The 17124-nt window shown below is 45.6% G+C and overlaps 1 protein-coding gene across 1 annotated transcript in view; it reads left to right on the top strand.

The window, feature by feature from the left end:
- Positions 1–17124, top strand: part of CACNA1C (calcium voltage-gated channel subunit alpha1 C) — an 806686-nt gene that overhangs the window by 707853 nt on the left and 81709 nt on the right. The window contains exon 29 of the mRNA XM_007937025.2: positions 6672–6755. Within this exon, the coding sequence (XP_007935216.1) occupies positions 6672–6755 (84 nt within the window). The remainder of the gene's footprint in view (positions 1–6671; positions 6756–17124) is intronic.

Here is a 17124-nt window from a genome sequence, read left to right as displayed (position 1 = left end):
CACTCCTACACACATGAGGATGTCATGAGTCAGACTCCATTCAACGGCTACTGATTTAATCCTAACAAAACCCTATGGGGGTTGTACTCTATCATCCCCATTTTACGGAGAAGGAAGCTAAGGCACAAAGAGGTTAGGTCACTTGCCCACACAAATCAAGACTCATCTCTGGAAGTAAAGGCAGCAGATCATTGCATTCACATCTTGTCACTAAAGCGGGGGCACGTCACTGACTCTAATGATCTCAGTGGGTCATACCTGCCCTGTCACTGAGGAGAGATCAGTGCATTTAATCAGAAGGGAGATGGAGTATGGGGTAAGCATAAGGTTTGGATGAACAGTAAGACCATTGAAGGAGTTAAAAGCAGGGCAGGGACCTGTCATAAGTGGCTTGGGAATGCTCTCTCAAGGCCTGGGTCAGCTGGATTGGAGGCAGCAGATAGGTAGAAGTAGCTCCTTGCCATAGCAAAGGAGTAGGACTGCCCCTTCTTGTTCTACCAACTGCCAAGGCTGCCTATTCTCTGCTTTCCTTCTCCTGCAGGAAAGCTCTTGGTCATGTGCATTTTCATTTAAAGTTGCCTGCATAGATTGCAGTGTGTCTGCCCCAGCATTGCCCTGCTCCAGGGATAAATCCATCTATCATTCTGGTCCTGGAGGACCTTTGCAGGAATCGGCTTATTCCAGCATTAGTAGCATGAAGCAGCTATTGGGATCCTACAATCTCCCCGGGTATAAAAGAAAAAGAACCTCCTGAGGCTCCCAAAAGGAGCTCAGCCCGTAACCCCGAGTGTTCAGTCTGCTCCCAGTGGGAACCCAGAGACTTCAAGAGGTCTGATGCATCTTTGTACATCCAGGCCTTGCAGAGTTCCTGGCACCTAGTAAGTTCTTGTTATGTGTTCAGTGACTAAACGAATGAGTGAATAAATGAATAAAGCCTTTTGAATTTTTCCTAGTGAAGAGAACGTAACAACTAGCTTAATTCTGGAGTTCCTAGATGGTGCAAATGGTTAGTCAACATGCTGGGCTGCTAACCAAAAGGTTGAAGGTTCAAGTCCACCTAGAGGCACCTTGGAAGAAAGTCCTGGTGATCTCCTTCTGAAATAAAAGAATAAACCAGCCATTGCAAACCCTGTGGAGCAGTTTTACTCTGGCACACATGGGTCACCATGAGTCAGAGTCAACTAATTGGCAACTGTTTTTTAGCTTAATTTAAAAAAAAAAAAAAAAGCAGAAAGTGGTTAAAAGAGAGTGGTCTCCCTACCCCATCACCATCACCCACCTTAGGGGGGCCTCTCATGGGGGAGGGGAGTATAGCAAGGATACACTCACTGGGACTGGAAATCACAGCTACCACCCCACTGCCTGCTCCTGCCCTTCTCCTGTAGTCCATAGCTCTCTGCAGTGTATGCCTGGAGGCACTTCTGAATTAACATATCACAGGATGGGAGCTGACAGAAAATGTAGAAATCCTCACTCCCTCCCAGGCTGCCAGGAGCCCCCATGAGCAGCTGTGTGCTCCAGTTATGCCTTCTCCATTAGGCGCCACTAATTTCCATGATTACTGTTATGTCTAAATGGCATCCTAATGTAATACGATTTATATTATCTCTGCTTGGTGTCAGTTACCATTTTGTGTTCCATGATATTCAATGGGATCAACTCTTCACAGACACACGGCGACATTGCCACTGCTGCTGCCAGCTGGATTCAGCGTCTCTCCCTGCTTTATTCACCTCTTCCCCCATCACTCAGTTCCACAACCTGGAACTCAGGAAAGATCAGTGCTTCTGGGAACTGGACATAGGCTTCTCCCACCCCACCAACAACAATCTAAAAAAAACAAACCAAATCCACTGCCATCAAGTTGATTCTGATTCATAGCGACCCCCACTGGCTTTCCAAAGCTGTAAATCTTTGTTGTTGTATGTGCCCTGGAGTCAGACTGACTCATAGTGACCCCTCCTTGGGTTCCAAGGCAGTATCACTACGGAAGTAGATTGCTGCCCCATCTTCCTTCCGAGGAGTAGCTGGTGGGTTTGAACCAACAGCCTTCTGGTTAGCAGTCAAGGGCCTTAGGCACTACACCACCAGAGTTCCTACCAGAGCTTTAGGAAAGTAGATTTCCTCATCTTCCTCCCATGGAGCAACTGGTAGGTTTGAAGAGCTGACCTTCCCGTTAGCAGCCAGATGTCTTATCCACTCTGCCATACTTCAAATATCTTCTTTCAAATGTTGTTCACTCAGGCTGGAGGGTGGTTTACTCTCTTTCAGGGACCCCCTTCCCTAAGTTGTGTACAAGCCATCCTTGTCCCCATCCTTCCTCCTTCCAAAATACCAAACTCACTGTTGTTGAGTCGATTGAGACTCATAGCGGCCCCTCCTTGGGTTTCTGAGGCAGTATCACTACAAAAGTAGATTGCCCAACCTTCCTTCCAAGGAGTGGCTGGTGGGTATGAACCACCAGCCTTCTGATTAGCAGTCAAAATGACTTAGGCACTACACTACTAGAGCTCCCTAGCTAATAATGACAGTAGCTAATACTTCCTTGGAGCTTACTGTAGACAAGTCACAGTTTTAGGTGCTTTCCCAGTGTTGTCTCCTTTAATCCTCACTGTAACCTTGTTATCCTATTTTATAGGTGGAGAAACTGAGGCTCAGGGTGGTTAAGTGATTTGCTTAAATAAGTAAATGGCAGAGGTAGAATTTGAACCCAGAAAGCTGACCTCCAGAGGTCAGATTCTTAACTACTACGTTGCATACTGCCTCTTTCAACTTGGAATATCTCCCATGATGGAAGTGAATCAGGGCACAGATAATCCAAAAGAGAGGAAAATCCAGAATTCATGTGCATGTGAAAGGCACATGAATTGATGCTTTTGCAGCAATTTTTCATACTTGGTAATAATTTGCTGAAGCTAATATCAGTCGGCTGCATTTTCTCAGCCTGCTTCAGCTGTTGAATGGAGACTCAGCAACAATCAGGATGGGATGCTGCTCTGAGGGATGAGCAGCTGCGGATCTGCGGGCCGGGGCTACCCATGAGCCCCGAGGGAGGAGCACGAGACCTCCCCAGGAGGACAGGAGGAAAGCCTCTTGTTCCCAATCTCACCCCCAGAGGCTGGGACCTTGAAAGGGGAAATATACTAAACCTGTACAATTTAGGGCTGACAAGGGGAGGATCTCTGCCCCCAAAGCACAGCCCCTTCTGCACGATCAGCCCTCTCAGCTCTGAGGAGTTGGACATTAAGAGGTTTGGTTCACCACTTCAGGGAGAGCCAAGAAAATCCTCCCCCCAACCCTGACATCTACTCTACCATTTGGGACTCAGTCACCAGGGAAAGAAGGAGTGACAAGTATAATTAACAGATTTTCTAAGAGAAAAAGTCTATGATATCTTTCTCACCCTCCTTCCTCCATGCACCCCCAAGATTCCTATTGCCAGTGGTTTCCAGCAAGTGAGGGAGTGGGTGAAAATAGGTGTATGTATGTGTAAAAGAGAATGTAGAAAAATTAGCTCCTCCCAGGCCCTGCCCACTTAGAGATTTGGCCAGGTGTCTCCTTCAGGCAACCTATTGATGAAAATGAAGGTTATAGGGCTTGTTTCTGGAAGGGGTGTGGGGTGAGTGGGAGGAAGGGGCTGACAAAGGGAAAGGAGATCTGCAAGCTGGGTCTGAAACATCTTATGGTCCTGGCTTTGAGGACTGATGGGCCCCTGGGGCAAAGGGATGGGAAAGAGGGTGGATGGGTCAGGGTGAAAAACTGCCTTTTAAAGGGATTCTGTCACCCACCAAACTTTCCTTGCCCCCACTTTCCAGCTGTGTGTACCTCTCCTCAGAGCCATGTCCAAAATACCCCATTAGAGATTGTACAGTAGAGGCACTTGACAACAACTGGTTGGTCTCTGCAGCCAGTAGAGGCCCTGGCACTGGGCTCACACAGTAGCCACAGGACAGAGACATCAATCAAGCTCCAGTAACATGGCAGCCTGGTGAGGGTGAGACACTATAACCCTAGCAGAGCCAGCCAACCCAGCAAAAGCTAGCAGCGGAGCTGAGGGCTGAGAGAGTGCCTTATATTTTTCTTCCATCTGCATATGTACAAAGAAACCGAGAAGAAATGGTGATGAGTGGTACACAGCTAGGAGGTTGACAGGATCCCTTTAAGTAGCAGCCGTTCCCCCTGTTGCATGACAGCAGCCAGTTACTCACTGAAATTAACCTCTGCGTTTATCTGGTTTTCAACATGTTGCCTCTGCCCTGCTCTTGCTTTTCTTCCTTTCTCTTTTCTCCTCTCTCAGAGGTGTTGCAGACCACGACCATCTTCTTACTCATTTTGTTTCAGGTCCCTCTGGTGGATGAAAAGATTCCAGCTTATTCTCTTTTCTGGAGCACTGAGACTCCCACCTTCCTATCTGTCTTCTTGCCCCTTCCCCAAATAATGTTTTGTTATCACATTTTCTAGCCTAGATGCTCAATCTTCCTGGATTCTGCTCTTGTTCCTGTTCTTCTCTCCTCTCTTCCTTGACCCCTCTTCCCTTCCCTTCTGAAATAGCTCTGCCCACCAAGATGGTATTCACATCTAGAGATATTCCCCAGTGTTTTCCAAAATCTAATTTTAAAACACACATGGATGCGTAGGTCATTGGGGTCTTCATTCTTTACCTCCCTTCCTGCAAAAACAGTGTTCTCATTCATAAATGATGTCTGAGAACCTGGGAGGGAGTTGGTTGTTTTCTGCTCATAACATGTGACTTAAATGGGAGAGAGAAGCTCTCTTTCTGCCTCAGAGGCTCTGGCATATTCAGAAAAATGCTCTGGGAGCCAATAGGAAAGTCATGGATTCAAGCTGACCCTCACCTAACCCACGCCCTGGCCAACCTCTGCTTTCCCCAGTCTGGCCAGCCACAGTCTCTGAGGTGACGTTTCTATTTTCTTTTGGCAGAAATGCCTGGGAACTGAGAGGCCCCTTTCCCCACGACCTGACCTCCCACACTAAGAATAACAGCCCTAGGACAGCATATCTTGCTGTCCCTCTGGAAAGAGGGCATGGCTGAGACATGGGGAGGTGAAAAGAGCTGGATAGAGCCAGGAGGAAATGTAATAACACAGACTCTTGGCTCTTGTAAGTAAAAAAAATAAATAAAAAGGAGAGTTGACAGCCATCAAAGGGCTGGGAGACTCTCAGAGAACCTTAAGGCTCTCCTACCCTGTTGCTAATCTCTAGAATTCCATCTCCTGGAAGCCTTAACTAGTGGCTCAGAAAGCAAGAAGATGCTGGTCCTGCTGAGCATAAGTGGTAGAGCCCCATCTCTTTGCAGAATACTCCTTGAAAACCTAAAGGAGCAAATGTCCTATTTGAGAGAAGGCAAATCTCATTAGTACTGAGCCCTTTCCATCTCACCTGGGATGGAATATGACTGTGCTGCTCCTGGAGTCTCCTGAAATTGTGAGTGTATATCCTGGGTGGTCACAGAGGCAAGTGGTCCACACCCAAGAAACCCATCAGCTCTTTGTGAAAGCCCACCCATGTAGGACTCTTAAGTTCCTCTAGAAAATCTAAGACAGCCTATCCATTGGTTTTTCAGTTGACGAAGGACCTCAAAAAATCTTTCAACAACATTTATGTCTTCCCTTTTCTAAATGTGTTACAAAATAAATAAAATCCATGTGTACAAGACAAAATGGTAAAGTCAAGACACTAGCCTTCCCTTTCTGTTCCAGAATCTCTCCCCCATGGGACCACTTCCTTCATTTCCCTCCTAACAAGTCTCTGTCTCCATAGCTCTATCCAGGCTACCCCTAGCAAAATTATTTTCAGGAAAGGATTCAATAACCTTGTTCACTTTGGGATGGAAATGATTGACACTCTTCTCTGGGGCAGTACCCTATTATCGTTGGGAGAGTATCCTAGGAAGGAGTTTTGGAGGCACTACTTTCTAGGGCCACCTCCTACGTTACCTAACTGTGAGACTGGCCTTAATTCTGTCTCCTTTCCACTTGGCCAGGGCAGAACTACCCCTGGAACTAACATGGATATGTCCAGTTCAGGAGCAAGGGTCACCCTGATTCAGTCTGCATGGAGTGCAGCTTGTTAATGATTCGGGCCTCCTGTTACGTCTGAGCTTTACAAGAGTCACCTCTGAGCCCAGGTGACCCGTCCGCCCATCTCGCCTACACTGACTGCTGCAGTTTTCAGTGTCTTTAATTCCCAGCAACACCCATAGGACCACAGCCCATTCCTCTCTAAGAGGTCATATATCTGTGTGTCCCCCTTCCAGATAGGCCCTTCTGATAGAAGAGAACTGGGGATGTAAGAGATGCTGAACATGGACCAAAAAAAGAACTATCCCTGAGCCATTCTGTCTTGTACTACCCTACCCTCACGCCCACTCCTGCCCCTGGCAGGAAATAGAAAAGGGCCCCTTGAAGAAGGGTGGTGAGGTGGAATGGGTCTGCAGGATGGGGACTGTGGAGCAGGAAGGAGGGTTGGATTACATGCCTCCCTGCCACTCCCTCCCACCCTTCCTGCACTCCTGGCCAGGGTGTGGGCGCTTGGACTCCAGCAGCAACACTAAGGTGCCTGGACAGTGATTCTGATGGTGATGTTGCTCTGTTCTTGTCTATCTAATATTCCTTTTTAATCCCCATCCTGCCTGCCCCTCCCTTATGTAGGGTTACTTTAGTGATCCCTGGAATGTTTTTGACTTCCTCATCGTAATTGGCAGCATAATTGACGTCATTCTCAGTGAGACTAATGTGAGTATTACTCTGCCCTCCCCAGGAAACCTCCTTCCTTCCTCCTCTGCCTCCTCTGTTTCCCTCTCTCTTTCTCTTTCTCTCTCTCCCTCTCTCTCTCTCTTTGCCTCCATTTAGTTGTTTTGTTTTGTTTTTATTTTTTAATTTCCTGCTTTTTACCCGCCTCCAGTCATGCTTTTTAATGAACCTGCCGTCGTCCTGTGGGGGAAAAAAAGTGGGAGCTTCTCCTCCTTTTTTTCGCTGTCCCAGCTCTGCCCTGCTGTGCTGGCCCCAAGTGCACAGAGCCAGAGGGAGCAGGCGGTGGAAGGTGCCGCCCAGCCTCCCACCCAGGGTGACCACAGCCAAGCATAACCTTTGAACTAACGCAGCTTTTGTCAGGCTTCTCCACCCTGCGAAAACCAGGTTACCCAGGTTTGAGCCGCCAGAACTGTAGAGTGGTAAGAGAATATTTAATATGCCCACGTAACCTCTTTCTTTTCTCATTTTTTTCCTCTTCTCTCCCTTCTTTCATGCTGTTGTTTTTGTTTTGTTTTGTTTTGTTCATTTTTCCTCTTCCTTTTTGTTTTGATTTCCTCTTTTGTTGTTGGTTTGTTGTTTTTTGGTTTTTTTTTTTTTTTCTTTCTCTCTCTGTTTCTCTCTCCCTCTTTTCCTCGGCTTCTCTGCCCCATGCAGCACTATTTCTGTGATGCATGGAATACATTTGACGCCTTGATTGTTGTGGGTAGCATTGTTGATATAGCAATCACCGAGGTAAACGTAAGTACATGGCGTCTGTACCTAACTGTCCGTGCCTGCTCTAACACTCATACGTCTTTCCCCGGTTTTTTTGTTTTTTTTTTTTTTTTTCTTTTCATTTTATTTCCTCCTCCCTACTTTGTTATTCTTCTTTCTTTCTTTTTTTTTTTTTTTAAATATTTGTTTGTTTAAATTGGTTTAAAGAATTTTTTTCTTGTTTCTTTAGTTTGAAAAGTTTTGATTCTTTTTTTTTTTTTAACTTTTGGAACGAGCTAGGACTTCCTTTTTATGTTTTGATTGCTGCATCTTACTCTCTCTCCCCTTCCAATCAGCCTGGCATGACTCACATTGTATAGGAGGATGCAACTATGGGAATCATGGAGTGAGAAAAAGAAAGAATATTTACAACTTCTGGGCAGCTGCTGAGGCAGGGACCCAAACCCTCTGCCTTCACCTCCAGACCTCTGACCCTCTTCTCCTTGCCTTTCCACTCACACAGCATCTTGAAAAGCAACTCTGTCTAGGTGGCACACTGGTGGAGTTAAGGTTATGATTTTGCCTGCATTGTCAGCCTTGACCCTCTCTCACCCAGCGACCACCCATTTAGATTCACACTGAATAGACTCCATCTCAGGTTAACATTAGCTGCCCATGCAGTCAGCCTGGCCTCCTCCAGGCTCATTGTGAGAGAAGAATTGAACCAGTCATGTTAGGACTCCTTCTGGTACACCTCTTCTCTGGAGGTTGGGTGAGCTCTTCTGGTTGGGCCTTTCTTTTTGGTTGCTGTGGAAGCAAGCTCTGTATGAATACCTCACTCCCACATGAACCCACCAGTTAACTGACACTTGCACCTGCCTGCCTCCATTCCCTGACCCCCTCACAGTTCTGCCCTGGCTCCCTGGCCTCAGACAAAATGCCAGTACCTACACTCCGAGGTCTCCTGCTGTGTTATGTTCCCAAGAGTTGCTTCCTCCTATACAGTTTCTTCCAGTTTCTGCACATGTCTTTTTGTTATCTAGCATGTTTAAATCTTCTCTCTTTATTTATAGACAAGCCCTCTTGCAGCTAGTCTTTAACATGTGTTGTTTTATTTTTTTGTCATTATTTTTCCTTAATTAAGAGACTTGGTAATGTTTGCACAAACCTTTGATGCACTGAACCATTGAATAACAGCACGGAGCAGACGCTTTAGAGTTTTGATCTAAGATGTTTGAAAGTACCCTACCGACAACCACCATCTCCTTCATGTGCCCCTACCCCCCTCTTCTCCACTCCATTTTCTGCTCCCAGTCAGTTGAAATGAGATGGTATCTGCCTGATTCTCTCTGATTAGAAGCCCTGTTGGCTCCCCTTCCAACAGATGGACTTTGGAAAGAGGCTGTTATATTTTCCATATATCTCTCCTCCCATTGGCTTTTCACCATCCCCCTACTCTTCATGTAGCTCCAGATTCTATTGCCCCTCTGTCTCTAAGATTCCTGGGTTGTCTTTGTGTCATGGTGTGTGTGTGTGTGTGTGTGTGTGTATACATGCACTCCCCTTCAACTTCCAGTAAATTTTCAGGTCATTAGAAACCTCAGATCTTAAAAAATCCATTTTCCTACTATGCTGTGCACCTCCCTACTCCCATCACCACCAGTGTTGCAGGCAGCAAGACTCTAAGTTGTATTCCATGTGTGATCCAAGCCTATGAGATACACACCCATATCTAAAGGACAGAACCTCTGTGCTTAGAACTTGTACTATACAGTTCTCTGAGCTGGGGGAGCACCATGGAGAGAGAAACAGGAAAAAAAAAAATAGTGGTGGGTCCTGCCTTCAGAGGGTGTAGTTTTATGGATGGTAATGCAAAGCCATATTAAAGTACATGCAGAGTGACAGCCCAATAGCAGCAAAATACAGGGAGACGACAGCTAGCTGCTTCCCTCAATGCAGAGACGATCCACTGCAGTCCCGGGGGTCCCTTGGGCTCTTCTCACTGTTGGTAAGGCCCATATCCTCATTCAACCTGCCGTTTTCTCCCAAGCTATTTGTGTTTTAAAAAGAAAAAAGAAAGCCTTTTCTAGGGTATAAAGATTCTATGGAAAAAGTGGCTATGTTGCAGGGTTAGTGAGGAAGGGTACGGGACAAGAAAGAAACATGAAAATCATGTAGAACCTTACACGTGTATAATGATTTTCTATTTATAAGTCGCTTTTGCATTTATTATTTCATTCAGCTCTTGACTACCCCGTGAATCTGACAGGCGAGAATTACCATTCCTGATATACTGATGAGGAGCTCTGGTAGCGTAGTGCCTAAGGCACTTACTTGACTGCTAACCAGAAGGCTGGTGGTTCAAACCCACCAGCCATTCCTCGGAAGGAAGGTTGGGCAATCTACTTCCATAGTGATACCACCTCGGAAACCCAAGGAGGGGTCGCTATGAGTTGGGTCTGACTCCGGGGCACATAACAACAGCAACAACAATAATATACTGATGCTAAATGTGAAGATGGACAGATGAGGTGCCTTTTCCTGGCCACACAGCAGGAATCCAGGCTCCTGCTTGTGGCCCAGCTCAACTTCCCATTATGCCAGAGTTCCTCTCTCTTTAATCCATGCTGCCATTTTGTACACATGTCACATGGGCCCCTCTCAGGTACTCCCACCAGGCAGGATTTGTTCAAACCTTTCTGTAATTTATATTTCAAATAATGTAGGGTGGTTGTTCCCCCGTGCCCCACCGAATAAAAATTATTTATCAGCTCACCTTCTAAAATGCACCTCTTTCTCCTCCCCTTATCCCACCCTGAGATGCTTTTTACTCCTCCAACCTTCATGGATCAGACCAGATATGGATTGAGGAGTTTGAGTGCTAAAACTAGTATTGTCTAGGGATAAGATGGGGCCAATATATGTGATTGGGAGCCAGAGGAAGTGTCTAGAAACCCAGCATTCATTTCTAGACTATTTTCCGTCCTCTCTCATACAACTAATAGCTCCTGAGCAAAAAGAATAAATGTAACCTCACCTAAGGCAGGAAGGCAATATGGGAGAATAATAAGGGCTGGGCTTGAAGTCAGAACACTGGGAAGTTGTTGAATCCTGCTACTGTTTCTTCCCATAGGTCTTGTACCAAGTGTTACAAAAATGCTCTAAGACTTAGTTTCCTCATCTGTCAAAGGGATATGATGCTATTTACATCAGTGTGTTTTAAAGCTCGGACAAGAGCGTTTATTTTAAAAACTCTTCATAAATTACAAAGCACTATTGGATAGGAGAGACTGTGGCATCCAAGCATATATTATTTTTTCCAAAGTAACCTGCTAGAGGAACTAGGAGGGTCTAGTCTCCTTCCACAACCATTTCATTAATCTAATTGTAACTCACCACCTGCAGTCACTGTTAGAGTCCTTGTTTTCTGGATATGATTATTTTCTCGGAGACAGACAGGTATAGCCAGATCAAAGCAAGCACAAGTTTATTGACCACTGTCCATAACAGTGAAGTCTAGATAAGCTTGTTTCAAAAACACAGTTCTGCATAACCTTGCACCCAGATAGCAACCAATATTATGGACAACAAAATCTATGAGCAATAATGCTCAGTCTCAGAGGTAGCTCCCTCCTCCCATGTGGTTCTTTCTTTAGATCCTTCAGCTATGAGTCTAGACACTCTCTGATGCAAGGAAGTTTATAGCTCCAAGAGATTCTTCCCATGAAATACTTTAGAAAATCCTGAATTCATGGCTCCTGCTCCAAGCCTTCCCTTATTTTTCTAGTTCTAGTGTCATCATAAGACATATATTGAATTTGGGGGAATTCTTCCAGCCTCAAAGGAATCAATGAGGGCTTTCCATCAATAACACATGATCACTGACTCTTAAATCTACAGGAATTGACTTTCACTACTCTCAGCAAATGCTTTATTCATCCCAACCACCCTCCAAATACTCCGCATGCTAAAACGCATCTCCCTCAACCTTAAATGTCTTTCCTTCTTGCCTTTATCAGGTCATGTCTTCCTCTCAGAAAATGGATTTTCCATGATTCATTCATTCCACAGTATTTATGGTCCTTCTATGTGTCAGGTACTGTTTTAGGCACTTGGGTACATTAGTGGACAAAACAAAAACCCCTGCCCTCATGAGCTGACATTCTAGGAGGAATAACTCAGGCAGTGAACAATGCAGTAAGTACAGTAAATCAGGAAATTGTACAGTATGTTGGAGGGTGATATGTACTTTGGGAAAATAATAGTGTAGGGTAAGGGGCATCAGAGATGCTTGGGAGCCAGGAAAGTGGGTGTTATTTTCAGTAAGATGGGCTTTGTTTAGAAGAAGATATTTGAACAAAGGCATGAAGGAAGTGAGGAGTTATGCATGCAGATAATCTGGAGAAAGAGCTTTCAAGGCAAAAGGAGAAGCCAGTGTGGCTGGTGCAGACTGAGCCAGAGGGAAGGATGGGGAAGGCAGAGTGGTAGCCAGATACCAGAGTTTGACTTTCACTCTGAGAGAGAGGTTGAGAGACTCTGGTGGCTTTGAGCAGAGGTGTGATATGCTCTAACTTACATCTTAAAAGGACCACTCTGGCTGTCTGTTGGAAATTGTCTATAGTTGTCAAAAGCAGATGCAAGAAGACCATTTAGAAGATGAATGCAGTGATCCAGGTGGAAGGTGATGGGAGCTTAAAACAAAGTCATAGCAAGAGAAGTGGTGGAACATGGTCCAAGTCCATCTGGTTTGAAAGTAGAACAGTATCTCCTGACAGACCAGGCGTGGGTGTAAAAGAAAGGAGTCCAGGATGACTAAGGCTCTGGCCTAAGCAACAGAAGGATATAGAGTCTGTATCAGCTGGGGAAGATTGGAGGTGGGGCATATTTGGATGAGGACCAGCAGGAGCTTAGTGTCTATTAAACATCTGTGTACAGATGTCAGGAAGAAAATTGGACACACAAAGCTGAGGTCTGGGTATGCAGCCATCAACGTAGAGATGTGTTCAAAGCCATGACATTGGAGGAGATGGTCAAGGGAGGGAGGAAGACAGAGAAGAAAAGACAGAGCCTGGGGCCTCCAGCATGAAGAGGTCAAGCTTGTGTGTGCTTAGAGCAACTTCATGATTAAATTTCTGTTCACTCTGGGAGATGCTCCTGAACAGCTGCCAGACATGACTAGAAGATCAAAAGTCTCCACATTGAATAATATACTGCATTCTACTTTAGTGCCTAAGACATGGGCCACGCAAGCTGGCCTTTCCTCCTCCTTCCTGATTATTACCTTGTTCTAAATCTCAGACTTCTCTTCCTTTGTGTGCCTTGTAAAGTCAGAGTGAAAGAGCTTGTCAATCTAAGAAAACTTTCTGGCCTTCCTTTATTCTTGAGTCTGAAGTTCTATTTTCCAGAAGGAAAGCCCAGAGAGTTTATCCTTGTAATAGTTAATAAACGTTCTTAGAGCATCAAACACTGTTCCCTAACATCCCCAATTGGAACTGGTTTAGGTGTCTGGGCCAACAGCCTTTCCTGACACTCTTCTTTTTCATTCTTTAACATTTATTACACAATGGTAAGTGCTGAGAGGCTTGGATTCTTGCATAAGAATACGGATATGGAGAAATATTCCCAAATTGTGAATTAAGAAGCCTGGTTTCTGTCTCCAGCTCCGACACTGTTAACCCAGGTGACTTAGAGCAATTAACCCCATTCTTTGGGTCTCAGTTTCCTTGAATGCAAAATCAGTTGTGTGTGTGTATTGGAGGGGTGATTCGGGGTGGCCTCAGAGGGCCCTTCCAACTTAGCACTCCATGAGTCTGAAATGGGCATTTCCTGATAGTGTGGGACAGATGTTTCTTTTCCCCCTCATTGCCTGGAGTGGCATTTCCTTTAATAAAGCATCCAGGGCCTGTGGGAATCTGCTCCCTTGGCTTTGGTATGGCTCATGAGGAAATTCTCCAGGGAGGCCCTAGAGAGACCTTCACAGAGAGAAAAAGGCACAGAGATTGTGTGAGGAGAGAGAATACTGGCCCTCAAGAACTTCTGGGGAAGGTTCAGAGGGAGGAAAAGCTGAAGGTTTTACTTAGATGTCAAAATGTTAGCCTACAGAATTGACCAGACCAGGAAAATAAAGTTAAGTAATGATGGTACTGGCTGTGATCTTCTAGGAGCAAGGTGGGGGCAGGGAGAAAGAAGAAGAAGGGAAAGAGGAAAATAAGAGGAAAAGGAGGGCACAGTAGTACACTTTGATATGCATGTGCTAGTTCCAGGCATCATGCTGAGGGCTTTATTCAGAGGATGGGATTAAATCCTCAGAGTATTTTCTCAGCACAGGAAGCTCAGAGGACAGACAATTTGCCCAGGTCATATAGCTCATGGGTGACAGATTCAAATCCGTTTCTGGTGGAAAATTGACTCCTGCCTTTCCAGAACGTCCATTGGCCCAATCCCTGGGTCTGGCTGACCTTGGCATGGCATTGCCGAGGGACAGTTCAAGGCCCTGCCTCTCACAGGTGGTGATGTAACACAGTCCCACCAGTGTGGCTGTGTGACCTGGGACAGAGCTCCTTAACTTCTCTATTCCTGTCGATGGGGTTGATGCTTTGCCAGGGGAGCTCAGGATACCCTTACAGTGGTCAGATGGAAAACAATTTGTACACCCAGGATCAATGGTCCTAATTAATGGGGCCCAGAAAAGAAGGGAAAAGGAAGTAAAAAGCAATATCCACTATCTTTGCCCACTTGACATCTGCAGAATCAGAAGAAAAATTGGAGGGGGGGGGCACATGAGGAGGAGGAAAGTGGCAAGATAGAGTAGGGGTTGGGTAGAGCTCAGCTGCAGGAAATGTCCAGGAAAGGACAGGCTGGGACCTCTGAGTCTGGCCCCAAAACTTCTTTACCCCAAGTTCCTGCAAGTAGTAGTACCTCTTCACCTTAGATTGAAAGGCACAACCTCCAATCATGGTCCCTCACTGACCTCTCATAAAAATAATATATGGCTTCAGGTCCTAGAAGTATGTGGAAAGGCAGTCAGTTCTGAGTCAGAGAGAGAGCTGCTGACTGCACATCCACCCCCTCAGGGCTGAGTCAGAGACCCAACTGAACAGCTCCAACCCTCCCTCCCTCCCATTCCCCAACACACAGTGCATATGTGGGGCAGCAGGCTCAGCTGCCTACGAGTTTGCCTCTGTGGCCCAAAGCACCCTGCCCTGCTCCTTGCCGTAGCAGAGAAGGGCCAGAATAGGACCCAGGAAGGCAAGGCTGAGTAGACCCCACACACAGCAGTGAGAAGAGGTGAAGGTGTCAGAAAGTAGGTTCTTCCAAGAATGTTAGCTGGACTCAAACTTTGGAAACCATCTAGACCAAGGCTACATTCATTTGTTCCAGAAACATGCATTGAGCCCCTACTATGGGACAGAACCTGGGGTTATATGACTTATGACACAGGAGGCTAGAGGCAGGAAACAACTTGCTTATTCTCACAGAACTTTTTTGAGAGTAAAGTCAACCGAGAATCCTGGCCCCTGTGTATTTAAATAGTATAAGCTGGCTCAAATGAGCAGCATTGCCTGAGATTTTCTAGGTAACAGTAACCAGTATGGCTGATGCTAGTTGGAGAGCTATTGCTATTAGCTGCCAATAGTCAGCCCTGATTCATTGCAACCCTGTGCACAATAGAAAGAGAAGCTACCTGGTCCTACTCCATTTCCATGCTTGCATGCAGATCAGACCATCGTGGTCCATTGGGTTTTCAGTGGCTGAATTTCAAAAGTAGGTCACAGGCCTTTCTTCATAGTCTGGAAGCTCTACTGAAACTTGTTAACATCATGGCAACATACAAGCCTCCATTGACAGACAGATGGTAGCTCCACATAAAGTATATTGGCTGGGCATCATCTCTCGCATGAAAGGCAAGAATTCTACCACTGAACCACCAATGTCCTCAGGGTAGCTAGATTAAATGAAGCATGGTGGTGTCAGGACAAGCTGGGTGAGGTACACTTACCCTTGATTATTCCCCATATCTCCATTTCCCATTGCTGGACCCCTCCTGCTTTTGCCCATAGGGCTCCCTGACACCTTCTTCCCAATTACAGCACCATTACTCTCCCTACTACCACCAAAACTAGTGCTACCAAGGTATCTTGATTCAGAATAAAGTGATCCCAGTACACTAATTCATACTAAGGTGGTAGTAACACAGTAAGTAAGCTGTCTCTCCAAGAAATTAGTTCTAAAGAGAAGAAGGTAGTGCTTTACCTAAACATTGAATATAGATATATTAGATGTATTCATAGGTTAAGCATTACTTTCTTCTCTTTAGAAGTAAAATGGGAGATTTTAGGAACATGACACCTGAGTGAGGAAGGTATTTTTGTTGAAAGACCTCCCTACCCTCCACTCTTCTAGTTGTTCTACTGAGGTAATTCTCTACTCTGCTTAGACATAAAATTGGCCTTTGAGAGGCTTAGCAGAGTGTATTCATCCTGGAGGTGAGACAAGCCATCTGGTCATCAGCAGTCCAATTGGAAACAGAGGGACCAGAAACCCTTTGGGCCTCTCTAGAGCATTGCTTGCCATGTGGGCAGCAAACAGTGCTGTGAGGTCAGACATAGTAGGAAGACAGACAAACAGACCTAATAGAGTTGCCTGGTACAGCAAGTTTCCCCAAAAGCCTCTGCCTTGAGAAATATCCTATGGGCTTGACCTTAAGGTCTGTGGGAATCTGATTTTTATAGACATCCCGATTGGGGTTCTTAATTCAACCGTATTAGATCTCATTGAGTGTTCTGACAGCTACAACATTTGCCCTTGAACTCTGCTTTCTGACCACAGTTGCTTTACTTTTAGTTTTCCTCTAGGTTTCTTTCCTTTTCTTCCCTTATTCTTTTGGACCCACATACAACCCTCTCCCTTGCCCCCACTGCATGATTCTGTCCCCTAGAGTAGAAGTGTAGAAGGAAGCTGTCATGACACACCCCTTGGTTTGGCCAGACAGCCATCTGTGTGCTAGCCAACGTCTGCTGTAGTTATTACAGGCTGAGCAAGCTACTGCTGCGGTATTTGCCAGAGAACTTCCAAAGCAAAGGGATCTAGAAGGTTCCATGGACCAGTAGAGAAGGTGAGGAGAAGAGCTATACCTGAGGCAGGCTCTAACATACCACAAGGCCTGGACATACCACCTCTTACAGCCATTGACCCTCATTTTTTGCTTCTCCTATCCTGAGCATCACTGTCTGTTCAGTTTATTTGTTGTTTCTTCAAGTCTCCCCATCTCTCACACTCTTGTGCTCTCATTCTCTCCCTTCTTTTTCCTCACATTCTCTCTCCCTCACTCCATGCCATCCTTTGTCCTTCTGCGGCACTCTCTTGTTCTCTCTCTGTTTCTATCTCTCTCTCATATGGGATTATTTGATGTTGTTAACATTGCTTACAAGCTGGTTTCATTCATTTATTCTTCATAGGTTTGTTTGTGTAAATGGTTAGATACGGACTGCCCTTCCCAGGAGAAGATAAAACTACCCTGGCAGTTCTGTAATCAGTCTTGTATAGCATGTGTTTCTGGCAGGTTATAGCACCTGCCAGATAGGTTCCGTCATGTCACAGGTGAATAACATAGTGACTCCTGAGGCTTAAGCTGCTTCCAACCACATGAGCTGACCAC

Source organism: Orycteropus afer, unplaced genomic scaffold (genome assembly GCF_000298275.1).
Source record: "Orycteropus afer afer isolate SDZICR_OR568_19922 unplaced genomic scaffold, OryAfe1.0 scaffold00040, whole genome shotgun sequence".
Classification (NCBI taxonomy): domain Eukaryota; kingdom Metazoa; phylum Chordata; class Mammalia; order Tubulidentata; family Orycteropodidae; genus Orycteropus; species Orycteropus afer.
This window is presented reverse-complemented; position numbering and strand designations above follow the sequence as displayed.